Source organism: Pogona vitticeps, chromosome 1 (assembly GCF_051106095.1).
Source record: "Pogona vitticeps strain Pit_001003342236 chromosome 1, PviZW2.1, whole genome shotgun sequence".
Classification (NCBI taxonomy): domain Eukaryota; kingdom Metazoa; phylum Chordata; class Lepidosauria; order Squamata; family Agamidae; genus Pogona; species Pogona vitticeps.
The window spans coordinates 70,082,998-70,105,451 of NC_135783.1; the positions used below are offsets into that span (position 1 = coordinate 70,082,998).

The 22,454-nt window shown below is 38.3% G+C and overlaps 1 protein-coding gene across 8 annotated transcripts in view; it reads right to left on the minus strand.

Moving 5' to 3' along the window:
• ZDHHC14 (zDHHC palmitoyltransferase 14) overlaps positions 1 to 22,454 on the minus strand; it is an 88,022-nt gene that overhangs the window by 11,649 nt on the left and 53,919 nt on the right. For 3 of the 8 annotated variants that reach the window (XM_020809667.3, XM_072994870.2, XM_020809657.3), the window contains one exon: positions 6,982 to 10,752. The exons of 1 other annotated variant lie outside the window; for it this stretch is intronic. In XM_020809667.3, the coding sequence (XP_020665326.1) occupies positions 10,351 to 10,752 (402 nt within the window). In that variant the 3' untranslated portion in view covers positions 6,982 to 10,350. Of the gene's footprint in view, positions 1 to 6,981; positions 10,753 to 19,065; positions 19,125 to 22,454 lie in introns of those variants that run through there. 4 more of the 8 variants (XM_020809685.3, XM_020809675.3, XM_020809703.3 and 1 more) reach the window with 3 other exon arrangements.

Below are 22,454 nucleotides of genomic sequence, written 5' to 3' on the forward strand. Positions count from 1 at the left end.
GCGACAACCAAAAGGGTGTAGGAAGATTGATTGGAAACTCTTCCACCCCCCAACAACTCATGTGAGTCCCAAACCTGAATGGGTTAACAGCAGGTTAGGTCAAGGCTGCAAACATTATGATGCTGGAGCCAAGCTCGAGGGAGCACTACATCTGTTAAGTGTATGTGGAAGCATAAAGCACTCCATAGCCCATGGCACAGAATGATGCCAGGTAGAGTGGAATGGTGATGGTGGCCGAGAGCTCATAGCTCCTATTCCAAACAAAAGGGACTGTTTCTACGCAACCTTGCCAATGTGATAGGACCTACATGAGGAAAATTATCCAGGCTTACCTGACAGCAGTAGGGTTTTCGGGTGGACTCTTGTGAGTCCTTTTCCTATGAGCCTATGTGGGCACTGGCAGCTGAGACAGGGCCGCAGGCTACTTTGTGAGCCAGCCAAATTAACAGCCACCAGCAGGTGCTACCCTAGGCAGAAATATCACCAACTAGCAGGGCTAGTCAACCTAGCGGTTTGAAAGCATGCAAATGCAAGTAGATAAATAGGGACCACCTCGGTGGGAAGGTAACAGCGTTCCGTGTCTAAGTCGCACTGGCCATGTGACCACGGAAGATTGTCTTTGGACAAAACGCTGGCTCTATGGCTTGGAAATGGGGATGAGCACCGCCCCCTAGAGTCGAACATGACTGGACAAAAATTGTCAAGGGGAACCTTTACCTTTACCTAGCAGGGCTAATGGTGGGAGTTGCAGGGGCCCTCTTTCAAAGGCAAACTAAGGCTGTCAAATGCTGCCAGAAAGCTTTTGCCTTGGCACCTCACTGGTTTTAGAAATAGCAGCCACGTGAATAGGCCCTTTGATAGATGAGGGCCATTACACCAAACACCCAAGGGCATTACCCCAGACGGGCAAAGCGCTGGCACGTAGGGCTAGCTGCGGGAGCTGAAGGAGCCCATTGTATCCCCAAAGGGAAACTCAAGCCTTACCTTATGTCGCCGGCACATCTGCAGCCTTGGAGTGCAGCTCCCTCTGGAAGTCGCAGCTACATGAGCAAGCGCACGAAGGAGGGTCGGTGTGCGGCACTCACACTCAGAGGCTCTTCCCATGTCAGGAAGAATCACTGACAGTCAGGAAAGGTGACGGGGGCAACAGGAGGCCCTTCTTCTCCTAGGGACAGGGCGAAAGAGCCCAACCGTTGTATGGATGAGCCCCTTGAAACAATCATCCATCGATGATTCACCAGTCTCTCTCATGGTTGCTCATAGAGAGGCTGTGGTGAGACATGCCTCCTTTTCACTCTCCTCTCCTCATGAGATAGAGGAAGAGACTCGAGCTCCAACTCAGGAACATCAAATGTCCATCCTCATGTAGGGCTAAAAAGGGCCACGGCCGGACTGGACGGTAGCGCAGTCACTGAATGGCCAGTTGGAGCAGAGAGGCTATCAGGCGATCCTGGAGTCTGTGCAGGTAGAGCTGGCACATCGTCTCCTCAGAGGCAAATTCGCTAGCCTCGGTCGAGGATTCCTCTGTTGATGTAGACTTAGATTTTAAGGACTCCCTGGCATTGTCGGGTCCCTTGCTGGATCAGGGGTGAAGCTATGTGAGAGGAAACCGGGAGTGTCACCCGATCTATTTTTCAGGTGACTAGACAGTTGCAGTAGCCGAAAAAGCGGGGTAAAGGCTGTACCTATCTGGGTAAGATGTAGCTTACTCAGGCAGAAAATCATTAATGTGCCTAAGTCAAAATGAGGAAGCCGAAAAAGGCGGGAAAGGAGAAAGAAGTAAACAGTTGAAGTGTGTGTGAGTGGGGGGGGGGGGGGAGCCAAATGGCTGGCAAGCAAAAATGAAAACAACTCACGGGGGATCGTAGATAGATAATTGAGAAGGGGAAAAATTCAATTTAGAGGGAATTGATCAGTAAGCTAAGGGAAAAACCCTCTGGAAATAGCTCTATGACTCTGTAGAACTTTACAGCAAGGCAGAAAAAAGGAACTGAGGGGAATCTTGGGTGGGAGGAGCGTGTGCCTCATGGGGGATCATCCCATAAAATTGTTACTTTTAGCTCTGGAATGCTCCGAGAATGTCAGCGCAGGCGCAGACTAAACCCATATGTGTATATTCACAGAGGCCACGAAGAACTCTTTTTTTTCCTGAACTGCATAAACAGCAGACAGAGTAGGAACCATTTTTGAGAAATGTTATAAATGAGAACATGTTAAATATTAATTCGTATAGGAAGGGACTCTTTTTGCTTTATGGTTTTATTAATCCATGCTTTTATTTAGAACATTTCCAATATATTTTGAGAAGAAGTTTACAATGATCCATACATATCTAAATTGAATTCCTTCATTTGCCCAGCAATCAGTCTATATAGGCACTTAGTTTCTGAACTTGTGCATGGCTTGTGCCCTACTTTAAATCATAATCTGCCAGTCATTATTGCTGTATGGCCTTTATTCATTCAGTAGGACTCATTAGTGGGACCCAAAGAGGAATAAATAAATAATGCTAAATAACTTAATTTAAAAACAACAGATCCTTTGCTCAATTCATTTCCTGGTATGGATGTATATCCTCTGGGGGGGGGAAACAACCACCAAAACCTAGGAGTTAAATACAGCAATTAGCACACATAAGGTTAGAACATTTGACCTGTGTTGTATTTATCTTGGGTCCTCACAATTACATCAACATGTTGTGATGGAATTTATTGTTTGCAAAATTCCAGGCAAAATCACATGGAAAGCAAATTACAATATATTCAAGTTTTAGAAATATATTTCAAATTATAAAACATAATAAAATGGATTACTGTATTATTAGCTACAAAGATTTAGTTTGGTGCATTTAAAGACATAGTTATTTTAAAAAAAGAAATTGTGTGCTCTCAATTCAATTCTGACTTATGGAACCCTTTCCACGATTTTCTAGGAAAATAATACTGTACACAGAACTGGGTTACAATTACCTTCTTCTGGGGGAGCCCTGGGACTCCCCCAGAAGATTTGCCCATGACTACATCAGCTGGCTCTTCTCCCAGGAGGCACAGTGGGGAACTGAATTCCCAACCCAGATACCTAAATCACTGAACTATATAGAGTACCAGAAACTGAAGTGTGCATATTAAGTGCAATAAACTAATGTTCTGGGCGATGCATGTTGATTTTGTGCTCTCTCTTCCTACAGCCAACCCAAGGTAATTTGTCAAGACTACAAGATTCATACAGAGTTCACTGAAATCCCAAACAGTGACTACAGTGACTAATATTTCCTGTTTCCTGCAATGCAAAGCTTAAAGGATCATGTGACAAGATCTCTCTTCTATCACTTGAACAAAAAATATAGCAGTGATATTTAAGCTGATGCAATTCTGTTATAATTAAGTCTTGGAAAACAATCCTTTTTGCACTGGCCTTTGTAAGTTTGCCAGCTACAATGGCTACTAGGAGATTCTGGAAACTGTAATCCAAAAATATTTTTTCCAAGCTCTGGCTGTAACTGACAAGGCAAAAAAAAAAAAAAGGTATTCAGCATAACACCAAACTAGTATCTTAAGATACAGCAGCCCAACTAAGGCTCAAAGCAGAACTTCTGGTTGCTCCCTGAGAGTCGTCAGCAGCAGTTTCCTTGGAAATGGAATCCTATTAACCATAGTAATTTTATCAAATGTTAATTAACTCTGTTCTAATAGGGGCTCCTTGTCTCACAATGTCTATAAATAGTCATATTTACCAGCTAGATTCCAGCTAGCTCATCCTTCTAACACAAAGGTGAGGAGCTTCCTTCAGCCTAAATCCCTAATTCAATTCAAGAGAGGTTCTTGGTGCTTGCATGTAGTGGTCTGCAGGGCTGAATGCAAAAAAGGGGGACCCAAAATACCAGTGTATTTTAGCTTACAGAACTCCCTGCCTGTTTCTGAGTTAAGACATGTCAACATTTTTGAATGGGAAGAAATTGTGCAAAAGCTGGGTGTAACTGGGTGAGTTTGGGCCCACAGGAAAGGTCTACCTCCGTGTTCCGTTAGCCATCCATGGATTCCTCTGGGCTACTTGCTTCTTTATTCCCTATTGAAAGGACTAACTATGCTAACTATACAGGACTCTGGAGAAACCATAAGGCTGAGGTCAGACTGGGAGTCACATCTGAGGGAGGACCTTGCTATTGTGATAGAACTGTCCCTGACCCTTCTGTGCCACTGCCATCATGACAGACAGTTGATGTACCTGCAACAGGTGGACACAGACATCCATGAAAAGAACCTAAGGATTTAGAAACCTTGAATACTATTTGGACAGTCTTGAGTATGGGGTAAGTTGAAGGTAACCTCTCCCCACCCCTTTACAAGTGACTCAGTGGACTGGAACTAATTCCGTACAGAGAAAATAGTGATGCGAACTGTCTAGTGGAGATGAGATATAAACAGTTTAAAAGAAATGTTTTCTGGTTACGTTGATCACTGTTTCAGAGACTCCTTCCAAATGATGACTTACATTGGTGTGTATTTTTTAGTCCCTATCCCTTTGAATGAGGCATACCCCTTTGCATCAGGAAACCACCAAATTATGGTATTGTGAGGGAGGGAGTATGGCCATCAAGATATCCTAGGAGGCCAGATTCAGTCTCTTCCAGAAAAAGAACAGTTTCTCTAAGTAGAAAGGTGAAGCGGGCAATTCCCTCTCCTCCTTGCATTCTGCTTTGCTCCAGAAGGCTGGGCAAGGCTTTGGGTGGGGGGAACACAGAGCAGAGAGAAAGAGATCTTCCTCTTAAGAACTTAACTCATGCAATATTGGATCATACTCTCTATATAAAGTGATGGCACAGAAGCACTATACATTTCTTACTGACCTTTCTGCAATCCTTTCCCAGTGTTTTCTCTCTGGCTTCACTTAGCTTGGTGCTATGGCTGGCAATTTATTTTTAATAACAGCTATCTTTTTGAACTGAACCCTTTCCCTGATAGGGGGGATGTATATCAGTATTTGTGAACATAGATATACTTTACCTGACCTGTTGTTGTGCTTTTTAAAACTTAAATGAAATTCATTTTTATGTTTATAGATAAATTCTTGTATTATGTAGCAATCACACATTACATACAGTATATCAGACGTGAGTACACCCCCTCACATTTCATAAATATTTTAGTATATCTTTTCATGTGAAGAAATGACACTTGGCTACAATGTAATGCTGTGAGTATACAGCTTGCATAATGGTGTACATTTGCTGTCTCCTCCTCAAAATAATGCAACACACAGCCATTAAAGTCTAAGCTGCAGGCAACAAAAGTGAATACAACCCTAAGTGACAATGTCCAAACTGGGCCCAATTTTCTCTCCCTGGTGTCATGAGACCTGTTAAGTGTCACAAGTCTCAGGTGTGAAGGGGGAGCAGGTGTTATCGCTCTCACTCTCTCAGGCTGGTCACTGGAAATTCCACATGGCACCTCATGGTAATGAACTATCTGAGGATCTGAAAAAAACAAATTGTTACTCTTCATAAAGATGGCCTAGGCTATAAGAACATTGCCAAACCCCTGAAACTGAGCTGCAGCACGGTGGCCAAGACCATACAACAGTTTAACAGGACAGGTTCCATTCAGAACAGGCCTCACCATGGTCAACCAAAGAAGCTGAGTGCCCGTGCTCAGTGTCATATGCAGAGGTTGGCTTTGGGAAATAGACATATGAGTGCTGCCAACATTGCTACAGAGGTTGAAGGGGTGGGGGGTCAGCCCGTCTGTGCTCAGACCACACACCACACACTGCATCAAAGGTCTCCAAGGCTGTCATCTCAGAAGGAAGCCTCTTCTAAAGATTATGCTTGTCTGCATACAGTTTGCTGCAGACAAGCAGGCAAACGACATGGATTTCTGGTACCATGTCCTGTGGTCCAATGAGACCAAGATAAATTTATTTGGTTCAATTTGTGTCTAGTGTGTGTGGTGGCAACCAGGTGAGGAGAGCAAAGACAAGTGTGTTGTGCCTGCAGTCTAGCATGGTGGTGGGAGTATCATGGTTTGGGGCTGCATGAGTGCTCCCGGAACTGGGGAGATACAGTTCATTGAGGGAACCATAAATGCCAACATGTACTGTGACATACTCCCTCCCTTCGGAGACTGGGCTGTAGGACAGTATTCCAACATGATTACGACCCCAAACACACCTCCAAAATGACCACTGCCTTCTTGCTTAAAAAGCTGAGGGTAAAGGTGATGGACTGGCCAAGCATGTCTCCAGACCTAAACCCTATTGAGCATCTGTGGGGCATCCTGAAACAGAAGGTGGGGGTGCGCAAGGTCTCTAACATCCACCAGCTCTGTGATGTCGTCATGGACATGTGGAAGAGGACTCCAGTGGCAATCTGAGAAGCTCTGGTGAACTCTATGCCCAAGAGGATTAAGGCAGTGCTGGAAAATAATGGTGGCCACACAAAATATTGATCCTTTATGCCCAATTTGAACATTGTCAGGTGTGTACTCACTTTTAACACACACACACACACACACACACACACACACCACACGATACATGTACAGAGATAGAGCTGGAAGATTCCCTATGGGTCCTTAAGTCCAGCCATCAAGGAGACAAACTGGGGAACTGAATTCCCAACCAGATATCTAACCCACTGCGGTGGAAGAGAGAGAGAGAGAGATTCAGTAGTTCATTTAATGTACTAGTGTTCTACTACAAAAAGCAGGACACGAGAGATCGGTACATTGGAAATGTTAACTGCTGTTCTTTCAAAGTAACTGCAAAGATTATTATTATTATTATTATTAAACTATATTTAAGATGTCAAAATTACAATTAAGAGAAACGCATACTCAATTCCATTGTTTCCCAGCAGATGTCATCATAAAGCAACAGTAAAATATCTAAAAGGTCATGTTAACCATAATAACCAGCTATATTAAGGACACTGGAGAGAAAACACCAGTTTCAAATTAAGGTAAATGAAAAATCTTAAGACAAAAGTTAATGCTTAAAAATGCTGTATTTTTATTCTTCAACACGAAGTCAAAAATATTATAAACAGCAAAAATTACTGTACATCAATGCAAACAAAGAATATATTTGTTCTAAAATAGGTATTCACAGTACTTTTTCTGTCATCAAACATTTTATTTCCCTCAAGTGCAAAGTAAACCAAAGAAGATATCCTAATGTAGCAATGCAGCATTTTAAAGCTTTAACGGGGGGGGGGGGGGGGGAGATGCTTATAAATAACTGCATGACAAAATTCTGAACTCTTGCCACATTAAAAATACTACCAGAACTGTTTAATGGACATACACCATATTGCTATTTCCTAATGACAGCAGTATCTAGAAACTATTAAAAAAATTATCTGAAAATGTAAGCAGATGAATTTTTAAACCAGAGCACAGAGTGCTGTCCTCTGAAGATGCCGGCCACAGAGACTGGTGAAATGTTAGGAAGAACAACCCTCAGAACATGGCCAAAGAGCCCAAAAACCCCACAACAACCAATTTTTAAATACTTCTCATTTGCTTAAGCTTCAGAGCTATGAAGTCATTACTGCAGAGTAAAATATTTTATTATTCTTGAATTTTCTGCACTGTAGGGAACAGCAACTCTGTGTTCCTGTGTCTTCAGAGTTAGTAAAACATTAAGATGTGTTTTATTAAACATTAAGCTAATTAAATAGTCTTTTAAAATAATCCAATGTAATTGCCTATATGGACCTTCTCCTTCTCCTGTCAGAAATGGCTAAATTCCTGTTTTAACGAAATATGCCAAATGGCACATACTTGTTACTCTCTTCCTCACCAATAGGAAGTATCACTTTAGTACACTGTAGCAAATTGCAGGATTTAGCAGAGTAAGGTAGGATAGCCAGAAATCAAAATCCTCCCCCCCTGCACCCAAAATCCAGGATATGCTGTGTTAAATATTTATTATGTGTTACTGCACTTTAGAAGATCATTAGCTCACTCACTTGAAAACCTGATTTAGGATGGTTGCCTCTGAGGTGTGTTGACTGTTGTACGGAGACAGCAAAATATGTTATCAGGGGTTTTTACAAAGAGTCAACCTCATTCCTCTGCACTGAAAAAATCTTGGTGTGCTTATTGCTGTTACACTGTTACTTAACAGCTCTTTAGGATTTTCTAATGCCTGCTAGCACAGTAATCAAACTTTAAACCAAGAAAATTCACCTAAAAAGTAGGTTTTTTCTTTTTCTTAGGAATACACACGCTCTGAAAGAAATAGTGTATGCAGGATTTTAAAGAAATTATAAGAGGTCACAAAGAAAAAGAGGCAATATCCCTTTATATGAAAGGTTGTAAACGTTTTAATGGCTCAAGACCATTACATTTTAATGGCTCACAATCAGATAACTGCAGACCATGCATAGCTTTCTGCAAAATGGAAACAATTTGGAACCAGTACATATTTAAAAAAACTATTATTTTCTATACATGCAAATAAAGTTGGAGTCCGTGTCACTGCTCAGAGAAAAATAATATCTTGTATAAAATTATACACAGTGTGAGGTTTTTTGCCAGTATATAATCTGGCACTTCTGTAAGAGATGGCCTTAATCCAATTAAAACATTGTGCTTTTAATTTTCTTTTAATTTTATTTTTTCATGCTCTCAGAAATGCAATAAATTCAGTGCCTTCATAAACCTAATTTTTAAAAGCAGTTGCCTGCATTGATACTTTTTAAAAAGTACTTTGCATTGTTGTCCTGAGAAAAGATTATTGCAGGTCCTAGCATCTTAAAAAGCAAAGCAAGATGCAGCAATATAAAAGCATTTGAATTCTTGTTGTATGTTGTTTCAGGCTACTCCCTGAGGGGAATCTGTAAAGTCAAAACTAATTTATCCTAACCTCAAATTAAAACCATCAAATAATTTTCTGCCATAAATAAATAAAGTTTAAATTAAAAGGGAAATATATAATTGAGGATGATCCTATCAGGATGGCAGTTCTTGATGACATATATTACATTTCAGTGACATATCTTTCTTTGCCAAAGCCTAGAACCTTGACATCCTTACCTTGAAAATCTCCTACTTGGGAAATTACTTTTGGTAACCTGGCTATGGCTTTCAAAAGGAGATACTTGGATGGCTCCAAATCAGCCTTCTGCAATTGCAAAGGCTGCTGATCTGGCAGTGATTCTTGCAATTAGAAGACATGGGAAGGTCATATTTTGCCCATTACCCAAGTCCCTCCACCTCCACACTGTTCTGGAGGGCTCTAAACTCTTCTAAAACAGGTTTTCAGAGGCTGTAGGGAAATATCAGTGACAGCACCTACTTTCTCTTTGCAGGAGTTGGATCAAAGTCCTTTCTGTGACTAAAAGGGACTTCAGAATTCAATCCACAAGCTACACTCAGGTCACGTATAGGCAAATTGTGCCCTAAGATTAGATTAGTGAGATATAAAATCATGCATATTGTTAAAAAAATGCATTATTGAGTTTTAGGTATCCCTTTGGGTTTCTTAATTGTATCACCAGCTATTTTGCTGTATGGATCTAACAATACACTTTTTCAAAGAAATCGTGGATGCCATTTTGTTCAATGTCCACATTTAATGTGATCCCATGTGGAGATGAAGGAAGAGAGAAATATATGGTATGGCACAATGCAATTATGTTATTTTAGAATTCAAAGTGAAGTGATATGCAAAAATTGGTAGCCCTACACATTTGAAGTACTACCAATTCATTTATTTGTAACCACCTTGAGCAAACCGATTTTAAAAAAACCACTTGTCATTAGTTTGCTGTACTGTTGCTTACATGAAACAGCACTTGGAACTCACAATAATAAAGCAGCACTTTCTGTCATTACCAACACTACTGTAACATACACTGTAGCGTGGCATGCAAATCCACAATTGCAAACCTTACCAGTTTTATGCTAACTTAATGGCAAGTTTCAGTTTCAAATATCTGTAGCACAGGAACAAGAAAAGGGTGGTCCATTTGGCTACAAATGCCATATTACACAAAGAACTTTATAAAACATGGCATATGATGCTTACTTCCAGTAATATTTTTAGGTACTGTAATAATTAACTTTGTAGTTCCAAGATTCCAAGCTGCCGGATGGCATTAGTCACCAAGTAAGTGTAACATATATTTCTGTTACTTAAATAAATATTACCACTAAATCCAAGCCACCAACAACTTGGCTACAGAACACTGCAATTCCACTCCACAAAAATATTTCTCCTTTTAGTAGACTTTATTACATAGCAACATTTTAGTGACTTACATACCTCACAGAGTCCAAAAGTGGCATTGCAATTTTTTTGTTATTGGTAAATCAGTGGTTTAATAAACACTGTCACATTTAACATTTCTCAAACTGAGCTAAGTTTTACAAGGCCGCGTATTGAGTCTTCATGCAGTGAGTCTTGGCTGGCTAGACTGAGGATATGCATGGTACGGCTGTAGGTCATAGGACTCCCAAATGGCAACATCCGAGGTGGTGATGGAGCTTCTTCAGGAGTAAGAAACTGATGACATTCAGGGTCTTCCTGTAATGGTATCATGTCTGCCAGAGCTGTTTCTGATGTGAGATTTGGCATTGAGGAAGGTGGTGTTGGCTGCCCTAGTGTTAATGAAGCACAAGGAGCACTGATAGAGGTCTTTCCTGATAAAGAAAGTTCTTCACTATTTATGCTGGGTTCGCTCTGGAGAAGAGGTGTGGCAGCAGCCTGTAAAACGAATTTAGTGCTCTGAATGCACTGATCTTGGTCACACTGAAGAATTGAAGGGCACCAAAATAATATACAAAATGTAAGGGAGAGAGAGAGAGAGAGAGAGAGAGAGAGATGGAATGATATGGGCAAAAGAGGAATGAGGTATGAAGAGAAAGAAGAAAATGGTTAGTAATAACGCTTTGTTACACTAATTAACAGAGCATGTCCAATATCTTAGTGCATTTCAGGGAAGATACAGTTTACATTATTACATTGTTTAGTATATGTAAGAGACATAGTCTGCATTTAAATCCAAGAGAATCATTTGTAAACAAAGCTAACTTCTCTTGATGTACAATTATATTTATATTCTGTAATACATTTTGTGATCCTTTTGATCACATTTTGTTTGGATTGCTGGATAAAACCACAGAGCCTCTCGAACAACAGCTAATCAGTTTTAATCATACTACTTTTTCACTAGATTCACTATGTACATACATTTAGTCTTAATGTGTATGGTAACTAGGCCCATTATTATAAATCCATATTCAAAGTTCATGCTTCTGCAAAACTCTGACCACATACCTTGTTTAAATGTCAAGCTAGACTTTTGGGGAAATGCCTGTTACTTGCCCATAACTTTTTTTTTAAAACCCACAACATGATTTCTAAGGAGATATGAGGTAGGCAGTCAGATTTGCAATGAAATCTTTGTTTAACTGTGTGGCCTGCATAATTAACTTGTAAACCACCCAAAGAGTGTGACAAGTGCTATGGGGTGGTATATAAACAGCACACTTTTGTTTACTTCAAACTGACCAATCACAAAATAACGGCTCACTGGAATGCAGGATTCATGCAAAGTGTGTGATAAAACAAACTTATGTCTTTTGGCACTTAAAGAAACACAGTTTCTACCAATATGCTAAGTGTATTATCTCATTTGACCCCAAAATTATTACTTATTTTTATTTATCCTTATAAGTTGATGGTATTTTTGTGTCTGTTGCTGCCATCTTGGATTATCAGGGATGTTGTTCCTTTCTTCGCATTACTGTGGTTTGGGTGAAGGATGGTTATTTTTTTTTAAAAAAAATGTTTATGTCGGAAACCACTGAGAGTAGTGGCATGCCACTTGGTGGTATGGTACAGAAATTTAATAAATAAAATAAAATAACAGTGAATGAGAAGCTACACATTTTGTAAGTGTACAAAATGCCATTTACCCCATATGCAGAAAACCTTTGACTGAGTAACATCCAATGGTTGTAAAAAAAAAAGAAAAAGAAAGCAGCTCATGCAACTGAACTTTCTCTGCCCCTTCTTCCAATCTATAGTCACAAGCTCACCTCAAAGCAGCATCTCCAGAGAGAGTTGGTAAGCCCTACTTAACAATGTGGACTGTGCTGTTCAAAGCTGCATTGTAAGCAAATAATTGTCAAAAATCTCATAGGATCTTGTGCAAGCAGAATCATTAAATAGTCTTCTCCATTCAATATCAAACAAAGAGTAATAAACAGCTTTTCTTGACTGATAAAGATCACACTGTTGTTGAAGGGACCATCCTGTGTTATCAGGTACAACAAAATGGGACTACTCCTAAATTGTCATACTGTTCAAATGAATGAGACTAGAAGCGCCAGAAATAACACACAAAAACAGTATCAACTTCTTTACTTGGGCAGGATACTTTAAAAAAATATGTATCTTATGATATAGTTGCCAAAAGATAACTAAACTATATTTTGCAATTCTGTAGCTTATTGTTTGGTTGTGTTTAGAAGTAGGATTATAGCTGTTTGCAATACTCATTTTCCTCACATATTCTAAATTGAAGTTGTTTTGAAATGCAAAGATTACTATTTAAAGCCAAAATAAGAAGCACACATTTCTACATTAAGGACATTCATAATAACAAAACAGCTACCAACATAGCATTTATTTAAGTGTTCAAAGCATTTTATATGCATCATGTCAGCAAATCCCTGCAAACATCTCTATAGAATGGCTTATATTTTTCTTACACATAGGTTGAAATCCTGTGCTTAGCATAGTAAGTCAAAATGTTAGGGAAGATTTGGCTAGTCAACTCTTCCATAGGTTTCACTGATTCAATAATCCTACTCTAGTTGTAATTTACTACTGTAACAGCCACACTTGCACTTCCCAGAGCGGTTGCTACTTCACTTTAAAAACCTCTGCTGCCACCAACTTATCCTTAAAATCAAAATCATAAAAGGACAAGTGTAACTTTTCAAAACAAAATCTGATTTATTGATTACAAAAATAAAAATGGTAAATCACTGGTGAAGAATCAATTAAACAATCACTGTTAATAAACACTGGCTCCCACAGACTATTTCTCCACTGACAGGCTCACTCACTCACTCTAAATACTAAACACTTTAAACTCTCAGCTCAGACTCTCATCTACAATCTCCCTCACACACTCTTCACCCCCCCTTTTTATACTAGCTCCTCCCCTTAAGTTCCACCCTCCGTCACACCATAGGCTGATGACTCACTGCCCAGCTGTGACGGACATGTGATGTTATGTCTGCCCGTTACAACTACACTAAACAATAGGTTTTCAGCCATAGAGCCTATGGCTCACTGAAGTTAACTGATGAGAAAATGAAAACAGAAATGTCCTATTTACTACACAGTGGCTGAAATCTTGTTGTTTAGTGTAGTAAGTTGCAACTAGAGTAAACACACTTAATTAGTGGGAGCCTGGTGGGTCAATTCCTCTGTAAATTTCATAGATTCAGTGGGACTATACTTGTGACTTGCTACTCTAAGCAACAGAATTTCACTCAATAGCAATTCAGCATTGTTCTTCTTATAAAAATAATGATAAATAAAACAAAAAAACCACAAATAATCAGGCTTCATAGGAAAACCATATTGCAAGTTTCAGACACAAACTCTGCAGTATTGTTGGAATTATGGGTACAGGAGACTGACTGGGTGGAAGGAATCATTAATTTGCTTCTTAAGACTCTAGAGTAATTATTATTTTTTATTTCTACATGCATATAGCATTATATTTATCCTTAAAATATTACTGGATAAAACTATGGTATATAAATATTAAACAAACTGGAATGCAGTCACCTGCACAGTTATCCAAACATAAACAGAACATAACAGAAAAAAAAACAGAACCTAATGTATAGAATTATGCTGCACATCTAGCTGCCTACTTTCTGGGTGATCTTTTTCACTAGAAATGGTAATGGTGGTTGACTGTGTTTGAGGTGGCAGTGGAAAAGGAAGGCTTGGGGCCGATATGTCATCAAATAAATTTGTAAAGCTTGAGCAGCGATTGTGTGAAGAAAAAGGGAAGTACGGTATACAGGGTGCAGTTATTCTAATTTTGTGCAAACATTTTCAAAGCTTTCATCAACATGAGATGTACTCTTTAGAAAAAAAAACAAGAACCACCAATATACATGAAAATTGTTCTAGCTGTTAAACATAATTCATTGTTTGTGCTATATTCAGTTAGCATACAATCTGCATATTTAATTGAAAAATGGAATTGCAGGAAAGTATCTAGCCATGCATGAATTTGATAAAAATGTACAAGTATACATCTATTCAATTTGGTATTCCTCCCCACAAGCAAAATTACAAACTGAAGATCATAATATCCAGTACACTTCATGAGACCCTTTGTAAGAAGCAGATTCTTTATCCATAGTGTGGTCCTGTCCTAGCCATAAGGATGCATGAAACCCTGGTCCCCCCCCCCCGCTTTGGAACAACTGGTATAAATTTGCCATGTTACCAGTACTACATGATTCTAGTATTTCTATCATTCAGTCAAATACATTTTTATTTGAACCATATTACATATTATTAACTGACTTAAAAAACTGATTACTATTAAACAAAGTCTGTAGTAACAGGTTTTTATCTTGACATTTGTTTACTGTATCATCTGAATGGTGAAGCTTATCCCCTTTCTGGCCTCTTCCTTTCTCAAGAAACCAGACAAATAAATCTAAAACAAATCTTGGATTTCTTCTCTGGTTTGTTGGGAAAGTAACAAAGCAGAGAAGAAACAGCCCCTGCATTCACATGAGGGAACATATCATGAAACAAAGATGTTTTAAGCTGCTCCTTCTACAAGTGGGACCAATCAAGCCAATGGCCCAGTGTGTTATCAGTCCTGTACTTAAGAGGACATTAAGGCCAAGGTATTTATCAGCTTATGCATTAAAGATCTTGCCTAACTCATAAATTGCCCTTCCAAAAATTCAGACCATGTTGCTGCACTGAGAAAAAAACTAGAGAGATTCCTTTATTAATTTCAAAGAACACAAAAGATAACTAATTTGTCACTTATTTCTAATTCACAAATAAAGCAAATGTTGTGTTCAGGAAGAAAAGATATACAGATGCCCTGAAGTTTATTTTTGTTGGAGTGGACAACATTTTTGTTGGGGTGGACCTACAGGCTGCATATGACCCTCAGGGCATTTTTTTGCAGTTGCCAAGGCCATTTCAGAGCCTCCACTGAAATTTATATATGTATATTATAATTTTCTTTTAAAAGCCCTATTTCCATTCCTAAAGGCCTATAACAGTAGTAGTTTGGGTATCCTTTAAGGCCCCAACTTCACCCCCGAACAAACCAATCAAAGAAATGAAATCAGAAATATGGTTTTGGGAGGTCAAAACAAATGTTAAGAACGCTCCACTTCTAAGTCCACTTAAGGCTGGTATATATTGCATAGGCTGCACTTAGCTTCAAAGAATAAGTTTTTGCGATTATTCTAGAGTAAGAGATTGTCTTTATATAAAACTATATAAAATATATAGTTCTATTTTAAACTAATGTAGAAACTTGCAATTTATTTATGAATAAAACATGCTGAGTCTGGATGTTCCTAATTAAATGTCCTTCTTAGAGACCAAAGCAGTTTGTCTGGGAAGTAACAAAGTTATACATTTCATATAAACCAAATTCCAAAGTCTGTAGGCACCATGCATGAATTGATCGCTTCTTTTAGTTTAAGAATTATATTAAGCCTGATACCCAAATTATTCCTTTGATATAAGTCTCTGCAGCACTGTCACTCGCTCGTGCCAGTTCATGCGAAAGAGCATACAGAAAGAGCCCATGTGAAACAAAAAAAGCATAAACAATAATGCATAGAACTTAAATAGTACTGTAATTCATATTTAGATTTTCCTATGGAAAAATAAAAATGATAGTAGCAATGCTATGGGTAGGTGTGATTCATAAGGGATGGATTTGCTACAAGGTGTAGAAAAGTGAGGAACTTAAATATAATTAACCATTCTCAGTATTTTCTCTTTTAAACACATTTGTGGCATTTGGTTAAGTGTTTTCTTCTTTCTTTTCAACACATTTCAAAAGCACATGGTAGCAGTAATACAGACACTACCACTGAACAGCTACAGAGTGGGAGAGAACTTATCTTCTTAACCATCAGCTGTTGTGCAGCACTGATGGTGATCTTATAAGGTAGCTACTGTTGGTCATTCAGCAATCATACTGCCCTAGCTCCCCTGTGCTTCTAATGTCACCTGTATAATAGACCTGCAAGGACACAGAGCCCTAAGCAAATGATTAATGATAGTGACCACATGCCACCTGTCACGCCATTTCAGAGGTGTGACAGGTGGTGCATGGTGAAATATACTGAAAAAGGAGGAAAGAAGTATATTAAAGAGTTATTGACATATTCAAACAAGGTATGCCAAACTATGATGTTAATTTGCTTTAAGTAGTCTTTAGAACTATCTACTCTTCCTTATAAAAATGTTTAACTGGTTAACAAAATACAAATTAATTTCAAAGGAATTTTCCCACCACCTTTGAGTTTCATTACAGATATTAAAATATACTGTATATACATCATTAATCATTTATGTCCATACATTGTCAAAATGTTAAATGTAAGTTACACTTATAGGCTGAAATCTTGTTGCTTAGTGTAATAATTCACACTAGAGTAGGTCCACTGAAACAGTGGGGATTTGGTGAATGAACTCTATAATTTCCATTCATTCAAATGGGCCCACTCAAATGGTAAATCACTAAAGTAAGTCACAATTAGAGTAGGCCTAATTATATCAACAAGAGAGTTGTCTCATCAAATCCTCTTTGGTTCAGAGGGCCTGCTCTAGTGTAACTTGCCACACTAAGCAACAGGTTTTCAGTAACAGTTACATTCTTTTCTCTTTAAATATCTGATAAAAAAATAAATGAGTTAGAAATAGTGTAATGGACTAAATTTTAGTTCCAAGTAAAGTAGGCCCACAGAAATCAATTGAATTTACTTTATTTATGATTAACAAATTCAGTGGATCTACTCTAATTAGAACTACTACTGCCATCATTTATCTCTCCCAGAAGTAAAAGAAGTTTTGAAGTCCCATGTTCCACAGTGGAATATAACAATTTATTTGAATGAAACACCAAAAAGTTCAGCACAAGGTAATTTAATGACTTAAGAGGTTAAAAAAAGATATGAAATTAAGAGCAGCAACAACAACAATAACACAAAATCTATTTTCTCTAAATGCTTGAGTTATTACCAAAGTAGCATAACTATAACCAAGAAATGAATGTTCTGTTGATGGATATAGGTTTGGAAGACAGCATATACTATCAGTGAAACTGTGACTTGAAAAAATATGAAGAAGTAAACAGATTTTACAAAAATGTGCAGAAATACTGTATGACATTCAGAAGTAAAAAAGAAAATGTAAAGTTCTTTGGTCAAGTGGTATCAAATATAGAGCAAACATATAAATAGAAGATATTTACCTAGCCCACTAGAATGTTCACTAATTTGCTATTTGTGAAACAAACCCAATCTACTGTTGCTGCAGAAGCTGATGTTGTAATATATGCTATATAAAAATATAGAGTAAAAAAAATAGAGAAAAAGCTAAGGATTTTATTGACACAAACATTAAATATGGCCAACGATCTCTGTAGTCTGTTTTATGACTACTTGCATATTTTACACTTACTTTTTAAAATTTTATGTAAACTATCCAGGGAACATCTCCTGAAGGCTTGCATAGAAATTTCTATAAGCTACCTTTATAAACAGGGCTTGAAAAATGCACTCGTCCACTCATCTGTGAAGAGTCAAAACTGCTGCTTGACGAGCTTCTCTTTCTCTCTCTAATCCTGCAGTCCTCCCCTCCCCCTCCCATTGTAAAAGGAAAACTGCCCTCTTCTCCCGAGAAGAGAGTTCGACCAGCACATAGAGATATAGCTCTGCAGGACAATGTAGAGTAGTCTCATGCTGGAGAACATGGAGATTCCCTGCTCCCAATTTCAACTGAACGAGGACACATCCTGGGGTGGGAGGGAACCATGCCTCCTTAAGAGGCCGGGCACTTTTGCTTTCAGTTTTATTTTTGCTGAAGACATTAAAAAGAAAGGCATTTAAAATACAAGCTTCATGACCCCACAGGCATGCAGGTAACAACGCAACTCAAGTCTGAGGGTATAAATCGGTGATTCCTGTGTACGTAATAAATTTATTTTGGGTTTGTACCCATTGTCACATAGAAATAGAAGTGAACAACTGCCTAGTTTAAATTTGATAACATAAATTACAAAGCTATAGTCCGGTCATGCTGACTGGTGAAATTTTTGACTGACTGGTGAGACATTCTAAATTTTTTCAAGCCCTGTTTATAAATAATAACAGACTAACCATGGTTAATGGAGCAGAGATATGCCTCTATCAACTCTAAACAAACAAGGAGAAATATTCCAAATGGGAAACATAGAATGAAATATTTCAAATTTGGAACAGTCTAATAAAACATATATCCTATAAAATTTAAATCGCTAAGAAAAAGATTAATATAGCAGAAAGAATGAATAAGCTGCTGACACAGCCAGAACTAATATTGTAAAATATTATAGATTGTGGGAGAGTAAGAAATAAAAAATGAGCTAGAAAAGCAGACAGAACAAGTATTTCTAAAACGGGTGAAATGCTTCTTTCCACCGAAATCTCTTCCAAATAAAAATAAAAATAAACATTTTATAAAAATAAAAACAGGTGAGTCAGTTATGAAGTGATAAAATACTACAATAGTGCACAATTTACAATATTGACTCTAGAGTAATTCTCTTATTATGAGAGTTTTCTGAAGCACGTGGGAGGTGGATTGCAGCCATAGTTACTAATGACAAGATGATAATATGTTTAGGAACCATGAATACTAATGAAGATGTGGATTTTCATGACATATTTCTATGGTGCTAAGGAATTTGTTAATGAATTTACAAGAGTACTAAAAAGTGATGTAGAATTGGGAGTGTATTAAGAGTGGAGGGGAAAACCAAAATATACTACCAACCTTCAAAAAGGAAAGTGTGATCCTTGTAATTACCACCTGGTTAATCTAACTTCAGTACCCTATTAAAATAATGGAAATATTGAGAGAAACATAAAAACCAAGTACTTTGTAACATTTAGGAAGTGAAGGAACGGGTCTTTGAAGTGTATTAATGAGGTTTTCAATCTTCAATACTGTATTACAAAGTTAGAGAACATGAATAAACTAGATAGACAAAACAAAGATTTCACAAATCTCTGTGACACCAACTAGTTGATTTAAATGAAGTACTTGACTACAAATATGATGGGATTTCCTGAAACAAGGTTACAACAAAAACAGCATTTCCAAATAGAAGGGGGAACCTATAAATGCTTGTCACAGAGACTGCCACTCAAAGAAATCTTTTAAGACATCTTCATTGATAATAATAAAACAGTTTAGGGGGAATGACACTTCCAAGTTACAGAATCACAACAGATTTAGACACTAAGTACAATGACAGTAATAATCATCTATCTAGATGGGCTAAAATAATTTGTGGTACTAGCATGTAGTATGGGTTGCTCAGGGGAGAAAACCAATCTTAAGTAAAGTTGACAGAGATGGCCATACCAGCGACGAAAATTTCCATGACATCCACTTGAGGATGTTAGATTTGACAAAAGTGCATGTTAAAATCTGCAGCTAGTTTTGGAAATACTAAGAGAATGGGTTACAAAGTGTTAGAATTCAAATTTACAGCTATGTATGTCTACTGTGATTTAGAGTATCTTGGGGGGGGAAGACATCTAAAATCAGATTTTTTTCCCAACTTTTTTCCCTCAATAAATGCACTAAATGTTTTTATAAATACTATGTAAAACCTATTTGGTGGCAATGAAGTGTCCTTAGACCAGAGTTGTTTTAACATGACATCTAGATACCACTGACTGCAATGGTTTGAGAAATATGATAGGCTCCAGTGGGGAAGCTCTAGCCAACCTAGCGGTTCGAAAGCATGTAAATGCGAGTAGATAAATAGGTACCACCTCAGTGGGAAGGTAACAGCGTTCCGTGTCTAAGTTGCACTGGCCATGTGACCACGGAAGATTGTCTTTGGACAAAACGCTGGCTCTATGGCTTGGAAACGGGGATGAGCACCGCCCCCTACAGTCGAACACAACTGGACAAAAATTGTCAAGGGAACCTTTACCTTTACCTTTTACCAGTGGGGAAGGGGGACAAACACTCCAGATATTTCACCATTTGAAACATTTAGCTTCTTGTCAGGTATATGCTTGCCTTTTCTTCAAAATGTGGTGTAAACAAAATCCTGATTGTGATTTTTATTGCCCTAGGTACTGGTCATTTTTCTTTTTCAACTCCTTTTAAGTATTTAAATAATTTATTTAGCGATGATATAGCTAGAATCTCTGGAAACATCTCAAAATAATTGAAAGATTATAATGATTAGTTTCATTTTATGTAATGTAATAGAGCATTTGCTGACTTAATTCTAAAGGTCATATACGCATTTAGAAATATCAGTAAGCCAACTTAACAATTTCCATCCCAGTTCTGCCCTTCACGCCAACACAATATCCATAGTATTTAACTTATCAAAATGACTACTGCTAAAACACTAATTGTTGACACAGCAGTTGATCAGCATTTGTTGCTTCAACAAGCAATTCATCCAGGGTTGATTTCATTTCCATGCGGATGCAACAGTGTACAGTATGACTAAAAAGAAGGGGCATGTCTAGGGGACGTATGGGAACTGTGGCTATGGGTCAGACAGAGCCTGCAGTAGACCACTATATGCTTCCCTGCTGCCTTTATATCTGATCAATGATTTGAGACAAACGATTTTACATACACGCATGTGCACTGAGTCTTTTCAAAACCTCACTGCAACATGTGACGTATTTGGGCAGTGTTTGCCTCTACTGGGGAGGAAGGTGTAAGCCCTTCCAAGTGGTGCAATCTCCCCACAAAAGCATCCCCTTCCCCTGTAACAATAAAGCTTCTTTTTAAAAGCCTCACTGCAGTAGAAAGAATTTTCAGAGTCACTGCTGGATAGGGCAGGCCTAATTTACTCCTCAATGCCATGAACCTCCCTGAAAAATCAGCCCCCCTCACTGTAATGACACTTTTGAAAAACTTCCATTAGCATCAATGAAGTGCTCGTGCAGAATTAGGCCAAAAACCCATTCCCGACCCTGATCTATTTCCACTTTCATCTCTACAGAGGCTGTTGGGCAAAATCTTAGGAAGCATCTGATGGCATTATCCAGTAGTGACACAACTGAAGTAAACCTTCAAGGAACTCAGTGGTAGCACTTCAGGCAGCTGAGACCCATTCAGCTGGGGTGAGATGACACAATGTGTGAGGGACAAATGACAAGGAATCACCACCACCACCACCACCACCACCATCATCTTAGAGCTGCAGAGCTGGAAGGGCCCTATGGGCAATGGAATCCAGCCCCTGTCAATGAGGCACAGCGGGGAATCAACCTCCCAACTTTGGCTCTGCAGCCAGATACCTAAATCACTGTGCTATCCAGCAGCTCTCTCCATGAAGCTACAATTAGGTAGGAAGTATCTAAATGTAAGGCAAGCAACAATCCATCATAAAGAATATTAATGCTAAAGTTTAGAAAATAGAAACTCTAGTTGGTTGGGTGAAAGAGATTGTGAGCTAGAAAGTGGATCTGGGAGCAGCTTCAGCTTCTCTATGAGTATAGTCCTACCTTTCCTCCATTCATGAACAAGGAATGAAGAGTTTGTGAATTTACTTCCAGCCACAGAAAAATAGGCCCAAGATAAAATTATGGCAAAAGAAAATACAATGTAAAAAAACACTAAAATAATTCAACAACTTAAGTCATAAGTTTAAATATATAAATTTATTGGCACTCTTTTAGAAATGTTATTTAATGCTTTTTTAAGGCTACATATTGAGGCTGCCTACCAAATGGATAAGATTTTTTGTAGCTGAAGTGACTAGAAGATCCAGACACTAGATCTAATATTAAAAATACTGATGTCAACAAAAAACAAGCAAACAATTCATCATTTTTAGGGCTCCACACTAATCTGCTAAGTGTTGCTTTGAAAATTAAAATAACTGAGGCTATCATCCTATACCAACCTATAAAAAAAGAAATGCCAGTGGAATCACTGGAATTTACTATTAAGTGGACTTGTGTAGGGACCGTACTGTCAGTGAATATCCAGGAACAATGCTATGTATAATATCACTGATACTGCTGTTGTCATCACGTGTTGTCATGTACACATGGCAACTCCATGACTTCCAAATGATCCTATTCTAACAACCCTGGTCAGAATTTGCAAACTACAGGCCATGGCTTACTTAATAAAAGTCAATATATCTCATATTACACTGATACTGGGACTCA